Source organism: Oryza glaberrima, chromosome 12, assembly GCF_000147395.1.
Source record: "Oryza glaberrima chromosome 12, OglaRS2, whole genome shotgun sequence".
Taxonomy (NCBI): domain Eukaryota; kingdom Viridiplantae; phylum Streptophyta; class Magnoliopsida; order Poales; family Poaceae; genus Oryza; species Oryza glaberrima.
Window position 1 is genome coordinate 1,247,449 of NC_068337.1, and position 19,880 is coordinate 1,267,328.

At 41.5% G+C, this 19,880-nt stretch overlaps 2 protein-coding genes across 2 annotated transcripts; one reads left to right on the forward strand and one right to left on the reverse strand.

The window, feature by feature from the left end:
* The first annotated feature begins 3,560 nt into the window (after window positions 1–3,560).
* On the forward strand, window positions 3,561–6,829 carry LOC127756695 (uncharacterized). The gene has a single exon (XM_052282062.1). It carries the CDS (start codon window positions 3,698–3,700, stop codon window positions 5,510–5,512), a length of 1,815 nt encoding a protein of 604 aa, XP_052138022.1. The 5' UTR covers window positions 3,561–3,697; the 3' UTR covers window positions 5,513–6,829.
* Window positions 6,830–15,132: 8,303 nt separating this feature from the next.
* LOC127756727 (transcription factor MYB60-like) lies at window positions 15,133–16,611 on the reverse strand. The gene is made up of 2 exons (XM_052282105.1): window positions 16,278–16,611; window positions 15,133–16,161 (listed from the first exon to the last, which is right to left on the reverse strand). The coding sequence occupies exons 1-2, from the start codon at window positions 16,408–16,410 to the stop codon at window positions 15,359–15,361; spliced, it is 936 nt and encodes a 311-aa protein (XP_052138065.1). The 5' UTR covers window positions 16,411–16,611; the 3' UTR covers window positions 15,133–15,358.
* Between the last annotated feature and the right edge of the window lie 3,269 nt (window positions 16,612–19,880).

Consider the following 19,880-nt stretch of genomic DNA (forward strand, 5'->3'; position numbering starts at 1 on the left):
GCGGTGGTGGAGATGGGAGGGAGAAGGAGAGACGCGAGGGAGAATGGAGAGAGGCGGAGAGAGGGATTTTATTTGGCGTTTGGTGGGCAGTGAGATGCGCGGTCGATTTTTTTTCCAGCGGTCCTCTTTATCTACCGCCAGCGAAAACGTGATTTTCGTTGGCGGACACTTAAGAAGTTTCGCGTCGAAAAACAGAGTTTTTTATGGCAGATCTTTTAGCGCGGCCAGTTTTCGTTGTCAGTCCATAGGCTCCACCCCTCGTTACGTTTTTGTTGGCGGTTTTCGCGTATGGCCGCCAACGAAAATTATAGGGTGATGCCATGAAAAATCATCTTTTTATAGTGATTGAGACCACAATTATTTACGAAACCATGCAAAAATTGGCGTACTTTACACAATATCATCATGATATTATATTGATCCATGCTTATGAAGTAATGAAGCATCCATCTCTAATTGACATGATTCGGGGAAAAACACCATCTCTAAATTATATTAGTTAAAAGTTAGTATATATGAACTTGTAAAACACTCATTTGATATATGAACTTGTTTGACGCGTGTGAACCAAAGTTAAAATGACACCGAAAGGCTAATTTTACTAAGTTGTCGTTGATTAGGACTTGAGGTGGCATGCATGAGACATGTTATATTTGAAATCTTAGTCTCTATTTTCTCTTTCTATGTTTCTACTCCTTGCATCATTTTGTTTTGGTTTTTCATATCTTTTTGTTTACGATTATTATTATGTCTTATACTATATTTTTTTATTGAATTGATGTGTGTCTATCTAGTATTTTTCTCATCTACAACATCCTTTCTTTAAGAGTGTATTTTTAGATATGAATATGGACAAGGACAATATGTGAGAACAATTAACTACTAAGACTATATATACATTCAAGATAGGAACCTGACAGGTTAATTTACTGCAAGTGCAATTTACTCTTCACTATAATTAATTTAAGCATAGTCCGTTCAGCATGTAAATAGAAGGGGTAAATCGTTCTCTCGGATGATGTGGCTCCAAACCTAAAGCTCACACGACTCACATGAGTTCCATAGTTCCATCCAAATTTACGAGGAGGACCTAGCGTGTGAAACTAGAGCTACAATCTTGGATTCAGCGCTACTCCTGCTAGCTTAGCTTGGGCCCATTCGTACCAACTAATAGGAGGCGGCATGCAGGTATGCCAAAAACATCTTGGAGCTAGCAATAGCAACAGTTTTGATTGCAGCTCAACATATATATCCAATCAACTAATGTCTCAGACTTTGAACATGCATGACTGGTTTGTGCATATATTCAGGTATGTAGGTATAGATAATATTTGTAATTTTCGAATCAACTCGTGCACATACAACATGCAAAGCTAGTAGTATTTGATCTCATCACTTACTGGGCCTACATGCAGATAATCCTCAGTAATCCATGGCCATTCAGCCATAGAAAAAGTTCACTTTAACTCCGTTAACTAGTGGATGGATCTAATTTATATTCCTTAATTGCAAAACAAGTAAAACAGTCCAAAACAAACTCTCTCAAATGTTTTAAGAGCGGTTCACGTTGACGTGAGAACTACGTGATAGTCCAGTCATAAAATAAATTTTAAAAAAATAAAATGGAACGCGCATGCCATCCCTTCTCTCTACTAATCTCTCTCTCCCTTTCTTTTTTTCGGTGCAAGCGCAGCAGGGCGCCGGGACGACCACGAAGAGCAGCGGCGGGGCTCTCCTCTTTCTCTCATCCTAAGAGCATCTCCAACAACATGGCTATTTTTGCCTCTCCAAATGTCATATTTAGCAAATTGCCAAAAATTTAGAGAGCCAAATTTGAATTTCACTCCAACAGTCTCTCCATTCAAATCTTCAATTTAACAGTGGGTCCCATATGTCAGTCACACTTTTTATTTGTGATCTTTTTCATCCACTTCTCTCTCGTCTTCTCCTCTCTTCTCTGCATTGCAATGGCGTGGGGGTGGAGACGATGGACGCCGGCGGCAGCGGCGCGAGTGGCAGAGACCGATGGAAACGACGGGGCGGTGGAGGCGATGGACGCCGGCGGGAGAGGTGGGGCGGTGAAGGCCGGCGGGAGCAGCGCGGGCGGCGGAGACCGGAGAGAGCGGAGCGGCGGACCGGAGGACTGGCGGCACCGCTGTGAGTGACGACGAACGGCGGAGCAGCAGCACCACCAGATCCTCCGAGGCCGATGCAAAAGGAGAAGGGGAGCGGCGGTAGGGATTGCGGTGGTGGCAGCGGACGGCGGTAGGGATGACGGCGGAGGGCAGCAGGGATGGCGCTGGCGCCAGCGGCGCGCTCACGAGTGCGGAGAGAGAATATGAGAGGAGATGGGGAAAAATGCGTGGGGCCCACGATTTTGCAAGGCAACTCTGGCTAGGGATGAAAACGGAGCGGATACGGACGGATAATGCTCATACCATATTCGTTTTCATATTTTTTACCGGATACGAAAACGAATACGGATAGCTCGAATACGGAAACAAATACGGATTATCTCGAATACGAATAAGAATCGAATATGATCGGACACGAATACGGAAACAAAATTTTCTCGGAACACGAAAACCAACTCAACTTCTAATAGAAATAAATATCAACATATATAATTAGCTCATTTTATATAAAATGAGGTATAATTTATAAATATTTTTTTAAATTTAAATAATATTAATAGTATGGACTAGTGTTAAGAGATAAACTACTATTAAAATCTATAAAGGTATATTGAAGGTTATAGAGTTAGAAAGAAATGGGGTATGTCTCATGGGTCCTGTGGATATCCGAATAGCACTGTTCACCGGATATCCAAATTATTATCCGTATCCGACGGAAACCCTGATACCATATTCGTATTCGTATCCGGGAGAAAATATCCGTATTCGTATCCGTATCCGAAATATCCGAGAATTATCCGATCCGAAAGGTATTCGTATCCGTTTTTGTCCGGAGCGAACGGAAACTATCTGCTCCGTTTTCATCCCTAACTCTGGCTGGCCACAGTTGGCCAGCGTAGGGAGGAGTTTAGCCAGCCGTATGGCATGGTCAGCCGTTTAGCAAATCTGTTAGAGCCCGTTCTTTTACTTAAAATTACCAAAATTTAACTTAGAGAGTGAAATGGCCACTCTCTTGGAGATGCTCTAACCCCTTCCGTGCCGGCGTTGGCGGCGGAGTGGCCGGCCAAGTGGGTATGTGGAGCGGCGGTGTGGCGCGGGAGGAGGGAGGAGGGATGGACCAGCACGCGGCGACGTTGGGGGAACAAGTGCAGGCCTACGACGCAGGTGACGATCCGCCGGACCAACGCAGGCGGAACTGGGCCGGAACGGCGCAGCGACTTACGTGCGGCCCATGTTAATTGAACCGGAACGGAGATGCGGTTTACGTGCGGCCCAAGAGCAATTCTTCTAAGACGGCCTACGAGCAATCGGCTCCATATGTCAGTCACTGAAACTTCGCGGGGGTTCGAATCGTGAGATCCCCAAATTTCGATCGAGTGGTTTCCCTCCCAAACCCAAAATTTCCGAATTCCTCCCCGCGCTGCCCCTCTCCAACCCAAATCCCTTCAATTCAATTTCCCCATTTCATCCTCTTCTTCTTCGTCCCCTTCTCCATCTCCAAATTCCAACCCATTCCTCCCAGATCCCCAATCCTCCAATTCACCACTTCGATTGATGCGCCAATGGTGCGAGAGCTCCGCCTCGACTCCTTCTATGCGCGCCTCCACGCCGCCGCCGCCGCGTCCGCCGCCGACGCATCCTCGCCGCTCCTGATCCTCCCCTCCGCCGCCGATGCCGACGCCCTCTGCGCGCTCAAGGTGCTCACCCACGTCCTCTCCGCCGACTCCATCCGCTTCTCCATCTACCCCGTCGCGTCCGCCGCCGCCGCCGCCTCCCTCCTCGCCTCCTTCTCCGCATCCCAGCCGCTCTGCCTCCTCCTCATCAACTGGGGCGCCCACCGCGACCTCCGCGCCGTGCTGCCCCCCGCCGCCACCGCGTTCGTCGTGGATTCGCACCGCCCCATCCACCTCCACAACCTCTCGGCGGCCAACGACCGCGTCGTCGTGCTCTTCACCACTGACGACGAGCACACCGCCGATCTCTCCTACGACTTCGACGTCTCCTCCCTAGCCGATGCCTCCGACCTCTCCGCTCAGGGGGAGGCCGACGACCACCTCCGCGTCGCCGAGGAGGACGAAGATTCCGATGCTTCCGACTCGGATTCCGACGGCGAGGGTGGGAGGAGGAAGAGGCGGCGGCTCTCCGACGATGCGGAGGCGGATGGCGACCCGGAGAGGCTGTTCGGGAAGCTGAGGAGGGAGTACTACCGGCTCGGCACCTTCCACGGGAAGCCGTCGGGGTGCCTCATGTACGAGCTCGCCCACGCGCTGCGGAAGAACACCAACGAGCTCCTCTGGCTCGCCTGCGTCTCCCTCACCGACCAGTTCGTCCACGAGCGCATCACCAACGAGCGCTACCAGGCCGCCGTCATGGAGCTTGAGCAGCACATCAATGGATCTGGCAATCTCGATCCATCTGGCGTGGGCGCGGTGGTGACGCTCAAGGATGGCACCAAGATCCGGGCGCCGGAGGCCTCACGCATCGCCTATGAAGACGAGCCGCGGCTGATGCTGCTCCGTGAGTGGAGTCTGTTCGACTCCATGCTCTGCTCGTCGTATGTCGCGACGAAGCTCAAGACCTGGAGCGACAATGGCCTCAAGAAGCTGAAGCTGCTTCTGGCAAGGATGGGATTCCCGCTCGCCGACTGCCAGAAGAGGTTCCAGTACATGAGCATGGAGGTCAAGCGGAAGATGCGTGATGAGTTTGATCGGTTCTTGCCTGAGTATGGGCTCACCGAGTTCTATTATCGGAGTTTCTTGAGGGTGCATGGGTACCGCTCCAAGGTTTCTGCTGCAGATGTTGTTTATGGCGTCACAGCTTTGCTTGAATCACTGAATGCTGAGTCCAAGGACTCCAAGGGGTCTTCTGCTGCTGAGCAATTCTGGGTTGCATACTCTGCATTGTCGCTGAGCAATGTCGATCAGCTGCGGAAAGGGATGCAGTCTGCAATTGAGATACAAAGGGCAATACTGAGGCAAGGAAGCTCAGCGATTACCAAGACCGGGTTCATTCGGAGTGCAAAGAAGTTTCGGTGGGTGAAGCTTGATGATCCAGTGGATACGGATAAGTTATGCCAACCTCAGGCTCTTACCAAATTCTGCTTTTTCCTAATGGACGCACTGAGAGAGCGAGGAGCAAGGATGAAGCCACTTATCTGCGCTTGCTTAGCAAGGGAGCCTGAGAAAGTGCTTGTTGTGGGGGTATGTGGGAAGCCAAGGCTGGGGGCTGTTAAGGGGAATGCATTTGGTAATGCATTTAGGTCAGCTGCCGAGGAGATTGGTGCAGACTATTTCCATGACATGTTTGAGTCATCATGGATTGTTCTCGACGTTGTTGCTGTCAGCTCTTTCATGATTCGGTTAACAGAGAAGCTATGATGACATGTGCTTGTCTAGCACTAATGATTCTTTCAGTTCCCATGAAGATGGGAGCTTGAGGCTTGATTCCTTGATTAAACACTCTAAAATAAAGGAGCTTGAGGGCTGGTGGAGTGGTAGATCGATCTGGTGGTACATGGCATGTTCTATTTTCCTCATCACCCCACATGATCTTCACTCAGTTAGGGATAGCAGCCTGGCAAAAATTGCTTGATTTTCAGAGTTTACTTGTTCAACGGCTGTGTTTTATGTGTTACTGAAGGGAAGATTGTTTGCTGAGTGTAACTGCTCCATTATTAGCAAATGATAGATCAATAGATTCAGATGGAAACCTGATTCTAACACACAAGGGGCAAGGTATATTTGCTTGCTGATTTTCATACTAGATAGAATGGAATCGATGCTTGTATTTGTATTCCCATAAGCTTGCAGTTTCTATTGTAGGGTAGTGTTGTAATCAATCTTGTACAATTGCAGTTACTTGATATTTTTAGTGTAACTGATAAGTGTCTTCCTTGTTATTTTTTGTGCAGTCATCATAACTTCAGACCTATTGTTGCATTTCGTTTTCTTAGTCACAGTAGATGACTGCAAACCTAGAATATGCATCCTTATCTTGGTCAGGTAGATGTCTGTAAAGTGTAAACTTTGAATATGCATTATACTATTCCCTAACCATTGTGTGTTGTGATGCTTTCGTAATCTCGATTAATTGATTGACATACAACGGGATCTGCTTTATGTGTTGGGGTTATTAGTTATTTCATTTCCTGGTTTGTCTCTTTTGAGTGAAGTGAACTATGTAATAAGTGCGGTAGCTTCCTTGAAGATAAGGTTGGGATTCTTCCCAAATACAATGGGATCTGCTATATTGTTCTTTCGCTTGATAAAATTCAGCTAGAGATTAGCTAATCTAGCAACCTGCATCCTGGTCATTTATCACTCTAAATAAAAACTTCATTTATTCAATGCACTGGTCCATTGCTGTTGCGTCTCATTGTTCATGCAATAAGAACAAGATACTGTTTCAGAACAAATCCTTTTGTGACAGATATTTTATAGTGATTTCCAGCCCAAAGGGTATAGCCAATTCCTTCTAATTTTGTGATTAATCAGAAGGGATTCCAGTCCAGACATTGATAGGAGGCCAACTTCAGTTTTTCGAACCAACGTGATTACATGACATTCTCAATCAATTACTACAGGTCTACAACTTCACAGCCTCACAGGCCTAAGATGAATAGAAGAAATAAAATTTAGCAGATATTCAATTCTAATAATCCAAATGGAAAAGTTGCCCTTTTCTCTTTGTGGTTTGCTCCCTGCCAATGTTGAAGTTTCTATCGTAGTCTTGTAGATCTGGATCAAGTCAATAAAATTGTGACTTTGTTAAAGAACTAACTGTTTTTCTTTTTCTGTGTGAAGATGTTCAGTTGAGTAAGGTTTGTGACTATATGAAGACCTTGGTTTTCTGTGAGTTCTCTTACAGTTCGACAAGGCTTGGGCCAATCTCTTTGGATAAAAGGAAATTGAACTACAATTCCTACCTTTCTGAAATTTGGTCATAGTCCCTAAAATGGCTTGCTGTTTGATGTTATAGGTAGTAGGGGAAATTCTATTCTACATTCTTGGTTCTTACAATATTACATTCTTACTCAGGCATGCTGTTTGCTACGTTCTGTTCCTCCATTTCAGCTCATCATGTAAAATTTCTAGTATCAAGATACCCTGTTTGCTGTTCCATGTTTGTGAACATGTTTTAGGGCCTGTTTGGGGAGTTTAAGATTCTGAGAAGCAGTTGGTTGGTATGGTAGCCAGCTTCAGAGAATCTGAAAAAGCTGGATTTTCCAGCTTCTAGTTCATTTTCTGGATTCTACAACTACAACTTTTCAGAATCTGGACCAAAAGCTAGATTGTTTGAGGGAGCTTCTGATTCTGAGAGAAGCTGCAGCAGCTAGAAGCTCCCCCAAACAGGCCCTTAGGTAGCTGGTTACAAGTCTGATCACACTGTTTTAGGTTTGTCTGTTGTTGTATATCAGATAGCTAAATGCATAGCTGTGAGCTAGAGTTGTGATAAACTGGAAATAGGTCAGGGAACGTCTTTTTTTGCCAAAGTATGGGTAAAGATAAACTTGGTGAGCTCAGCTGGGGACAAAATCATCAGATTTTGTATTCTCCCAGCAGAGCAAATAGGGATTTGCCTGTGAGTGCATGCCTGACTTGTCTGTTGGTCTATGAAATGGGCCGTAAAGTGTGCTTCTATGGGCCTTGTCACTACTCACCAGGCGGTATTGCAGAGCAGATTTCTTGGCCCATTTTGTCCTTTTTCTCTCTCTCCAGCTTCGCTGCTGCTCCTTGGGATGGAAGAGAAAAGAGAGGAGACCGCCGCCGGCTGCCCATCCGGTCATCCGCAGCCTCGCCGGCGCCATCGACCAAGCTTGATCGCGCCAGCATCGCAGGAAACTTTGCCGGTAGCCACTCAACATCCTCCATTTATTATTTCTATCTCTTTTATAAATAAACTTTTCTGTTGCGTTGCACGTCAGTAGGTCAGTAACACAAATTTTACCGAGCGTTCTAGATATATATACAGGGCGTCAAGATAAATTCCCTTCAACTTTCAGAAAAGAAAAGGAGAAACCATCCTTTCTCCAAAAGTTCCGTCATTCCCTGAACCAAATTCACCCATATAATTCGCGGAAATTGCTATGATGTTCCCCATTTATAGCTCATAAGTTCATGTGCTTGTTCCAAAATGACCTAGTCCACTGATCAAGGATAAGGGTATGTTGACTAACCTTTTAACTGAATTTGATGCAACAAGGACAAGTTCAAGTTTTGAAAATGACATGACATCTAACAATGTAATCCCTCAGCTGGTATGAGTCCTTTCTGTAGGAAAGGGTACCATATACATATACGGTTGCTATCACATATCATCACTTTGATTGGTAACGGTTAATTCAAATCAGTGCTTTGTATGTGTGTTTAGTTTCCATCAATCGGAAAAGCCACTTTCAACTAGGTTTATCCATACCTTGCTAGTGTTGTTTATGTGGTCTGAACCTGATGTTCTCCTGTAGGTTAAGTAGGTCGTTCTCAATCGCCAAACCACAAAATAATTGCTCAAATTTCAGAGTTATATTCCTGTACGACTTGCAACCAATTAGTGGTCCTATGCTAATTCTATGTGACTGGAATAATTAGTGTGATGTTTCCCTTTAAATTCTGATTGACGAGGCACAAGGCTACTAAAAGTAGGCATGCTCGTAACAGCATTTGTTATTCTATATTTACAACTGCACATCATTTTCTTTAGAAAACATACATCATTGGTTCTCTTGAGCTTCAAGAACCACTACGCTGATGATGCAACAACTTCCACTCAGATCTAAGAGCATGATGCTCGTTACTTGTTTTACGCGAAGTCTTATCAAAAGTGTTCATGGAATTCATCTAGTAGTCAACAGTAGAAGTCAAATCCCTATTAACTGATAATAAACCAATCGAAAATCACAACTGATTGGTCAAGATTCCCTGGCAGTAAATTTTCTTATATTGGTTGAAATGGCCTTCTATTGAGTTAGAAAATTCCAATTTGTCCTTTTATGCAGATGCTCTTAATTAATTTCTTTTAGTTACTTGTAAAATGGCCTTAACCTTTTTCTTAATCTCTTATGATTTGTCTCCTTGAAGCTAAGTCTTTTATTTTTAACAAATCTATTTTGGAGTTGATGGTTTCGAGAGAAAAAAAAACAATTGGGTTTACAGGTTATTGATTTCTTGTTATTTTCTTAAAGACACTTGAGAATGTGGTGCGAAGGGTGGCAAAATTTGCACAATCCATTGTTCATCGCTGGATGGATGGAATACTGGCTCCAGCTGGCCAAACTCTTTTGCCGGGTCGGCGGAAGGACGCTGACCAAATTTCATTAAGATAAAAGAGAGTTATATAGGTATACCGACATTAAACTGCCGAGTCGGGGAAGACCCCGAAACAGAAGAAAAACAAAACTATTTACAGGGAGCTAGAGACCAAGTTGCTACTCCTCGCTATCAAAAATACCGGCCGCTCTCCAGATCGAAACTTCTTCTTTGATGTCAGCCACCAAAAGTTCAACCACTTTCGGTTTGTCCTCAAAGAAGCTGGCCAAACTCTCAATGTTGTAGAGATTCTGGGAACCAATGTTAACTGACCAATCCCTGATATCTCTTCTGACTCAGGTCATATATACCACATGACAGTCACCTATCGTAGTTGTACCTATCTCAAAATGCTCAATCAACTCATATGCCTAAAATGATAAATTCATATTAATGTTTCCAACAAGTAGATAGTGCTATCTATCATTTTTTCTACTTGCAGAGGACACTAGATATGCCAAATGGTTCAACATCTTAATCTAGCTCTCTGCTCTTGAATGGGACCTTGACATTTTTGTTGGAACATATAGCAGGGTAACAGGGATTGTGCCACCACATATCAGGCCAATTGATAGTGCACCGTTGGGAAAATCTGCATCGCATAGTTGGTTACGGGACAACTCTCCAATAAATGTAGATCTGCCTAAGATGTGATGCACCAAATAAGGTTCTGAAAAATGGTTTATTTTGTCTTTGCTTTATGGTATAAATAAACATTGTTGGCTTACCTAACAAATTAACGATGTTTCATGAATGGAGGCATATCGTATTGGATATGTTATATAAGATGCAGAGTATGTTATCAAAATCCAGGTAACTAGAAAGCACCAACCTTGTTGCGGCTCTATGTTATACTAGCTTTCTCTACTAAATTCCAATCTTAAGTATGTAAGAGCGTCACATATTTTTTGAATATTCATTAATTTTGGCTAGCAGTCCTCAAATACTAACATGTGTATCATAGCAGATGTAGCTACATTTATTTCTGAGAATAGACATCTTCAACTTGTATCTTTGTCTTTGTACTCTTTCTAGTTTGTTGTCACCTGTACAGATAGATACGAGATCCATCCACTTATCCAACAACTCCAAATGATTATTGATTACTGATAAGCATTGCACTCTATGCAACCACTCCAAAGTATATGGCACTATAGGTTTCTTGAAGAAAAGGTACATTAGCAATGTGCAACATCAGAATATACTGATGGTGGATCTTCTTGCTCTTTTTAGCTATCGCATTTAAGAAGTCTTACTTCTGAGCATGACAATATTTGTTTAAAAAGAACGATGCACATCACATTCTTATAATAGCAAGGTAACAGGATTGTAAGTCTTTACTGAAGGCATTAGCTAGGGTGTTCAGGCAGTCATGCTCAATAGCAAAAGAATTGGCTTGCTGAGGTGGTCCTTGTGGTGCTAGTTTGGTTAGTAGTTGGGAGGTAAGCTACTCACTCTTTGTGATGATTATGCTGTAGGTTTGTCCTTTCATGTGAACTAATATATGAACAAACTGAAGAACTGCCTAAAGGTGTCCTTGCTGCAACGATGTTATGAATAATAGACTGAGCCGACATTATTATCTTGTAATGTATATTCCATACCACTTAGTGTTTTTCTCTGAAACTATATCTATACTGTACTATACTATATAATTCACAAAGTTGGTTATATTTTCATTTTTGAATGGATAGATCTTCTGGAAAAGTTCATGAACAATTATTTTTTGTTCTTTCAATTTCGGGGCAATTGCAAATTTACCACTGCTTTGAATCGTTATTGCAAAACTGCCACTAGAAAATTACAAAAATGCCACTAGAACTGTCATTCGAGTGGCATCCTTGCAAAATTGAAAAAACCGGTGGCAAATTTGCAAATGCCCCATCAATTTCTCATAGGTCATGGTTATATCTCTCCTTGTTGCAAATTTAATGGTTTTGGCAATGGAAAGTGGGGTCAAGCATTTAGGTGGTGTTACTTAGTGGAGTAGTTTTTACTAACCATCCCCACGGAATGGAAAATTAGTACAATGGTACCATTTTACACTTTTCTGGCAAAATGTATCTACTTATTTTTTAAACTAAACCGGAATAAGAATTACCAATTGTGTTTCAATAAGTAGAAGTAAAAACTCAGACGGGTTACAAGGAAAAGAAAAACAACTACCTGCGGCCAGCTGAACAACCGCACAGCACACACAACAACTTACAACACCATGCTCTTTAAATTGGCAATATAATCTATTTAGTCTTGAATCAAGTCCTGGTGCAATGTTTGCTCTGTACAGACCCCCCCCCCCTCTCAATTAGACACTGAATTAAAACTGTCTTCCTACGTACAAAAATCTGTGGCTGATTTTTTTTTTTACTCAGAGTTATTTTGACTAGTAAAGTAGTGGAACTATTAGCAGAGTGAATATTTTCTTGAGTAATTAAGAAGGTGATTCTAATGTCTTGAGTAACTATTATAAACTAGCCGACTATTTCATCCACAGCTAGGCATCTTGATTTGGTTTTACATTGTAACGTGGTAAGTTTTTGTGCCATTGTGTGGTTATAAAAAAAATGCTAGGAGTTTGCTAGTCACCATTTACTTGATTTTCTAGCAAGGTTTGGAGATGTAAAGATAAGTTAACCCATGCTCACTTTTGTGTTGTCAGGTTTAACATAGATTTTACCTTGTCATATAAATCCATTTTTTACAAAATCTGGATTGGAAGCCATTCCTGAGTTACCTGAGATTCTTTCTTGATTAAAATATTGATGCATGAAAATATTTGGGTCCTTGATCTTTTTTACAACACCTGCCTATTAAAGATGAATTAAATACCTGATAACAACACTATTCTTACACATTGTATGAGTCCCTTTCATATGCTGTGTATACATACTCATCAGGATACCTATAGCTGGGGTCAAATCGGTGTCAACAGAATTCTACTTCAAGTATGTGCCATTATTCTGACAGAAATACGATGGCAACTTATGCCTGCTAATTGACGAAGTAGTTACAGAATGTGCACTTGGACTTGTCAAGAACTAGTTCTCTACACATTAAGACTGCTTTTGCTGTTAGTGTCGATGAACTACTTTGAGGTATAGTTTTGCAGTTAGACTGCCATGCTATTGGCTGTTGACTACCACTGATCTTTATCTTTTTGGAATGGATTTTGTTCATACACCAGTAGCACTACCTCCACTTTCAGAACTGAACGTCGGTTTTACTTTCTGTCACAAAATGCATATGATGTGTCAATTGTTCTTAATTTGACAAGACTAATGCTTACATTTTCCTGGTTACTGTTGTGCTACAGGATGCTTCCTGGAAGAATGAATTGAGCTTGTCTATGTACTCCCCCGAGGTTACACAGATAGACCTCTCATACTTATGGTAGCTGCCGGTTGGTTGTCATGGCACACTCCCTTGGCAACTCTTAATTACACGTGAGCTATATTTGTACTGCCTTGGTCCCGTATCTACTCTGATGGATACATGAAGACTGAGATGTATACTTCCACTCAATACCATGTTGTCAAGAATTGCAGTTCCTTTCCTTTTTCTAATTTCTACTATTAAGCATTTAAGCATTACTTTCTTTTTCTGGAGAGATCATTTTACAGGGTGATTTGAACATACAGTAATTATGGCCAAGCCTTCGATCAACTCTATACAAACTATGCAACAAAATTTAGTTACTTCCAGAATTCCAGATGTTTTGAATTAGTAGACTTGAATCACTTGAATATCTGGAGATCTTGAGAGTATTTTTCTTTCTGAACCGGTATGGCTGATCATAATGCTTTCCTTTCTTGGCAGGACTGAAGGATTGGAGTCCTGCATTTGTTGAAGAACTCCATGAAGGTATCAAATGTGCTTCTTATGGACCATGGCACTATGGCAGCAATGCCAGCATGGTTGGATGTGGTTGGGCCAGGAAAAATGTAACCTGGTCGGCCTCACCCCGCTGGTCCAAAGCCTGCCTGATCTGGGGCTGGAACACAAAAAAGCACATAGCTGCTGTACAAAGCTACTCCCTCCGTTTTACAATGTAAGTCATTCTAGCATTTCCCATATTCATATTGATGTTAATAAATCTAGATAGATATATATGTCTAGATTCATTAACATCAATATGAATGTGGGAAATGCTAGAATGACTTACATTGTGAAACGGAGGAAGTAGCTGATTGGCGTCAGGCAGTTGAGAATATCACCGAGCCAGGCTAGGGCAGGTTGAGACTTCGTCAGCTTAATTGTTCATGCAATGCCAGGTTTTCCTCTCGTCTTACGTACAATATAATAGGCGATCTGGAGTTTGTAATTTGTACACTGAAGCAGGTTCACTAGGCAGAAGCAGAGGATTCTGCAGGTTAGCATAAAAGGGACGTGTAACAGAGAGAGACACGACACAGGCCATGTCATAATCAGGTATAATCACTCAATTTGCTGGACATCGACCACTATTCTCAGTAGTGCAGTACCATCTATGAGTTTTAGTTGATGTTTAACAAGCTAACGCTGCATTTGCTGTGATGCTGATGACTACCTAGAGTAGCTATGCACCATCAACACACAAGTTTCTGAAGCCTAGCTATTTGCAAAAACATACTCATAGAGAGGGACCTGACCTGTCCAATTGCCCTAACATTGGTGTAATTTGCAGGATAGGTCCGGCATTAAATGAAAGATTAGGGCACTGTTTATCTTTGCACTCAATGAATGAGAACAGGGCAAGAAAAAAAAGTTGGGAGCTGATTTCGTTTGCATTGAATGTGATCGGGGGACCAACACAGTTGCCGACAGGTAAGGAGTCTGTTTAAGCTTCTTCTCTCCGCAGCTGCTTTGTAAGAATAGTATAGTATCTGCATTCATATGGGCATACGGCAAGTACATAAGAGGACGAAGAAACTGTTTCATAAATCATTGCACCAGCCCACTCCATTCAGGAACAAAAAATAAACTGGAACTTTCACCATTTCCCTCTGGTCTCACAGTCGTTTTAAAAGGTGTGCACTCAACACGAGTTAACTTTGACCATAAAAAATCATATTTACAATATCTTTTTTAGTATTACACATGTAATTTTGTAAAATTTCTGCTAAAGAACTAGATAGCCATATTTGTATAATGTTGACTTTAAAAACATTCAAAATAATTTTGTTTTGAGACAAGAAGGAGCACTTATTACTTTGTTAGTAGAGAAATTTTATAATCTTAAGAGGCACCAAAATTTTTTAACGCAAATTTTCGTATCTCTTGATACCAGAAATATAAGAGATATCAAATTTTACATTAGAAAATATGGTACCTTCTGGCACTTCCTTAGGGCAGCCACAATGCAGACATAAACGTGAGTCTTAATTAAACCTCTAAAGTGAACTTTATACATTATGAGAGTAGTCCAATTACCATCTAACATTGCTGAAATTGTGGAAACTAGAAATTAAGAATTAGGAAAGGAAGATAAGATTGTCATTTTAAAGACCTCTTTAATCCAAACAGGAGTCTAACAATAATGGATTGCATAGGGATTTTGACAACGATATTATATTCCAATATTCCAGCTCTTTGTGCATGATAGGTTGGCTACTGGAGACACTCTGTGGAAATAATTTTATGAATTCATTCGAAAAAATGAATAAGAAATAATCTTGATGAGTTACATCATGCTTACATATATAATCACACCTGTTAATTCCTGTTGATATCTCTTATTCTTGTGCTGACGTTTGATGCAAGTGACACACGTACAACCGGTCACACATCCAAAACTACAAATAAAACAAATCTTCTAGCTTCAAGTATAGTAACAACAATAGTTTAACCTAGACATGCATCTAGCTAATTAATGTAAAATTAATTATTGATGTGCACAGTATACGTATCGAATGTGACAGTGTTTTCTTTCATTACTTGAGCTAATTAAAACATCATTGGGACGGAGCAGCAACCGTCTGAGAGGTCCATGAGGTCGGCGACCTGCTCCGCCGCCGCCTCGTCGAACAGCCACTTCTCGATCGTTGACAGCGGCGGCGCTGCCTGGTTCATCAGCTGCTGCTTGCTCTCGTCGCCGTAGCCGCCGCCATAGCCGCCGTACTCCATGAACGACGCCGGCTGCTGCTGCTGGTGCTGCTGATGAACGTCGAAGCAGCAGTCCAGGTCGGCGCCGGACATGCAGTCGAAGGACGACAGCAAGGGGTTGCCGCCGACATCGACGGCGGGCTTGACGTCGTCGTAATAGCCGCCGTCATAGTGCTGCAGCGGTGGCGGCGGCGGCGACGGGGAGTTGGTCTTCATGAAGCCGTCGAGCAGCTTGGAGATGTTGTCCATGCTGGAGGCGTATGAGGAGGATGGGCAGTCGGCGAAGGGGGAGCGCCTAGCAATGGCTGCCATCTGGGTGACATCGGAGTTGCTGCTCACCGTGTGGCTACCGCCGGCGGCGGAGGGGAAGGTGGCGTCGGCGAAGATGGGGTGGCGGTTGGAGGATGAAGTGGAGTTGGCGGCGGCGGCGAGCTTCTTCTTGAGGTGGGTGTTCCAGTAGTTCTTGATGTCGTTGTCGGTGCGCTGGGGGAGGTAGGAGGCGATGGCGGCCCAGCGGTTGCCGAGCAGCGACTGGAGGTGGACGATGATCCCCTCCTCGTGCGCCGTGAAGTTGCCGCGCTTTATCCCCGGCCGCAGGTAGTTCGTCCACCGCAGCCTGCAGCTCTTGCTGCACCTCATCAGCCCTGCATCCATCCGCTTCTTCTCAGTTCATCATCGATCACCATGGCTACTTGGCTAGCTATAGTTCATCTACAAAAGAAAGTAAGAAACTACACAGAATTGGGGAATTAGGACGTACCAGTGTTGATGGGAACCGATCTCCAGTTGCCGGGGCCGTGTTCTTGGATGTAGGAGACGAGGATGATGTCCTCCTCGGGCGTCCATGGCCCCTTCTTGATCCCCTCCTTGTCGCAGCACGGCGGCCGGCCCATGGCTACAATTCCTCACTCACTAATTAACTCTGATACTTCCTTCCCGGATCGATCGATCGAGCTAACTACTCTTTCTGGAAGCTGCAGCTAGCTGATCGATCGATCGATCGTCTCTCTCTGTGCTACCTGAGCTTCCGACAGTGTGCTTGAGTGTAGAGATATATATAGCTAGGAGACTGGGGACTTTGGGAGTTGAGTGACTGGGAGTGAGTGAGCTCCTTTTCACTTGCTATCTCTGATGTAAGCCACTTTCTGATCGATCGATGAGATGATTTACTTTCACTTTCTAGCAAGTCAGTTGATCTGGTTATCGATCGATCGATCGATCTGTCTGTATGTAGGATGCTTTCTCTTTCTGTCAACAGCATCACATGAATCAGTGACAATGACACGGCCACACCTTAAAGCTAGCAAGAAAGACTGTTGTATGTCTGTATAGCTAGCTCCAACCTGTACGTACTACTGCTTGGTCTCACTGTGTCTAATTTAAAAGGCACTGACTTCTCCCATGCAAACCACCCATGGATATGACTAACTTAGGCCGTGTTTAGATCCCTTCATAAAATTTTACATCCTATCACATTAAATATTTGGACACATATACGGAGTATTAAATATAGACGAAAAAATAACTAATTACACAGATTACGTGTAAATTGCGAGACGAATCTTTTAAGTCTAATTGCGCCATGAGCTACAACAAACATTTGCTAATAACGGATTAATTAGGCTTAATAAATTCATCTCGCGGTTTACATGCGGATTCTGTAATTTGTTTTGTTATTAGACTACGTTTAATACTTCAAATGTGTGTCCGTATATTTGATGTGATACGCTAAAATTTTACACCCGTGGATTTAAACGCAGACTTAATTTCTCTAGGCATTTCTTACCGTAAGCAATTTATCTGTCCAACTATATATAACTCTTACTACATACAAAATTTGTGTGTTAACCGGAAAAGTAGAAAAAAAAAGCTTCAACCATTCACCTGAGTTTCGAGAATACGCATACGCATAACCCGGAACTAAAAGGGGTTACAAACCGGGACTGATGAGGCATTCTTCAGCAGTGTAAGCATTGGGATATTTACAACAGGTTTACATTAAAAAAACAAAATGGAAAAGGTAAAAACTTGGGCACTCTTGGGAAATGGATTTTTAATCCCTCGAGAGGATATGTCTCCTAGTTATTGCATACCATCCAATAGTTATGATTTTTTTATAAAAATAGTAAGATAGATTGATATATTATATATCACAAATATGTAAGTTTAAATTCGATCTTCCTAAGTATACGTGTGGTCACAATTATATTTTTTTCAGCTCCTAGAAGTCAATTTCAAACTTGCATATTTGTGTAGTGATCGATATATCACATATTAATCTATCCTATCAATTTTTTAAATTTGGGATTTAATTAAAGAATATGCTATAAGTCCAATTACCGTGATAAACAAATAAAACATGGAACAACAAAAAATGAATTAGCAATTCGATTTGTATGAGCTCATTCCCACAATAACATAATTATTAGCTAGTTATTTTTTTAAATCTATTGCAAATTACTAGTAGTTGATATTTGGAAATTCAGACTTTGGGAATTTTTAACATATAAACAGTAAATTTTTAAGATTTTGTTCCACATACAACTTGGTAAATATGACTTTTGAATTTCAGACATATTAATCCAAAAATAAAAATATATTTCTGAATTACATAAAATGGGAAATTTATTGTACACGCAACATCTATTTAAAGATATATAAAAATCGGAACCGATTCTAAGGAAGGATGCACTCCCATCATTTTTGTCTAAAGATGATTGATTATAAGCCATAACACTTATTAGCGGCTTAAAAAATAATATATGTGTAAAACTTTTATATATGTGCTCTTAGCAACTTAAAAAACCAATATACGTTGAATAAACTATGGTAAAAAAACATCACAATCAACTTTAAAATAAATTTTAAATTAACATTTAAATTTTAGCTACGGATGATAATTAAGCTGAATAGCAAATTATGGTTGAAGACACCTATAGCTAGCTGATTAAAGTTCAGAGAGATATAAAACCCCAAGGCCATATATAATCAGGTTAGTCATTTTACATGAAGCTCAAATGATATATTGAGTCTATTTGGGAGTTTCTGACAGTTACGGTTATTCTAAAATCTGAAGCTTTCCAAACCATAACTTTTGATCGAAAATTTAAAAAGTAGATGTAGAATCTAGAAAGAAAATAAAGTAATACCATAAGCTAATTTTCTTAGCTTCTCAAGATTCCTACCACTCGTTTCTCAGAATTTAAAAGTTACCTCAGACATGCGCATTTTGTTGTGTAAAAGCAGTGTCAGCACTTTCAGAACGTTACATTGTCTCAATGATCCCCTCTGTACGTGGTCTAAAATGGAACAACGTGTTTGAGATATACTCCCTCCGTCTCACAAATTCCATTTTTTTTTTAGTTTTCAATATAACGTTTGATTCTTCGTCTTATTTAAAAATTTTCTATAATTATTATTTTCATTGTAATTAGATGATAAAACATAAATAGTATTTTATGTGTAACTACTTTTTTATTTTTTTTAAAAAATAGAGATGGTCAAACGTTAGACATAGAAATCCAAAACTGGAGTCTGTGTAGGACGGATGGAGTATATGTTCTCATACTGTGCATATATATACTTTCTACATAGTACCCACTAACAATTATTAGAAGCTAAAGCTCAACATGCAAGTATGCCACATCATCACCCACTAGCAATTACTATTTTAGCTCATTAATTTAAAATCCCATATAAGTATATCACATCTTCACTCACTAGCAATTACTATTCTAGCCTATTTTATTATATTATAAAGATCGACATGTATATGTCAAATCATGTTCCTCATATTATTTCTCAATATTTTAACTTTCATCATTTCGACAATATTTAACATATACTCATCCATAAATCCCGCAGGAAAGCGCGGGGTATCACCTAGTATATACGATGGTAGGTCCACTAGCTTCATCCAAAAACTATTTGCCAGAATGCCCACATGCATATATAGGCACAGTGAGAGTGATCGAGACCCCAATTGATAGGCCAAAGGTCAGCAATGTCTGTACGTGCAGCCTATAACTCCATGTGTAGTTTAAAATATTGTAAATGATGAAATAAAATCCATATATAGATGTACATGACCTTTTAATATAAGAATGAAAAATATTCCAAATTGCATTTATTTATTATGATATATATAGTTTGGTAGCAAAACATATAATGACAGATCATGCAATCCAGGGCTCCTGTAGAAATTGTGCAGATATACAGGAGTTCATCACTAGTATATTATCAGTGCATCACACGGCAGGTCACGAGGAATTATATTATTAGTGCCATATTTATGCACCATCGATCATAATAATGATGTGAATGATAGATGATCGTGTATCTTGCATCTTGTGGGCGTTTGTAG

Coding starts and splice junctions, on each gene's coding strand:
- LOC127756695 (XM_052282062.1), top strand. CDS start 3,698: ATGGTGCGAGAGCTCCGCCTCGACTCCTTCTATGCGCGCCTCCACGCC.
- LOC127756727 (XM_052282105.1), bottom strand. CDS start 16,410: ATGGGCCGGCCGCCGTGCTGCGACAAGGAGGGGATCAAGAAGGGGCCA. Junction 16,162..16,277: donor ATCGGTTCCCATCAACACTG/GTACGTCCTAAT, acceptor GGATGGATGCAG/GGCTGATGAGGTGCAGCAAG.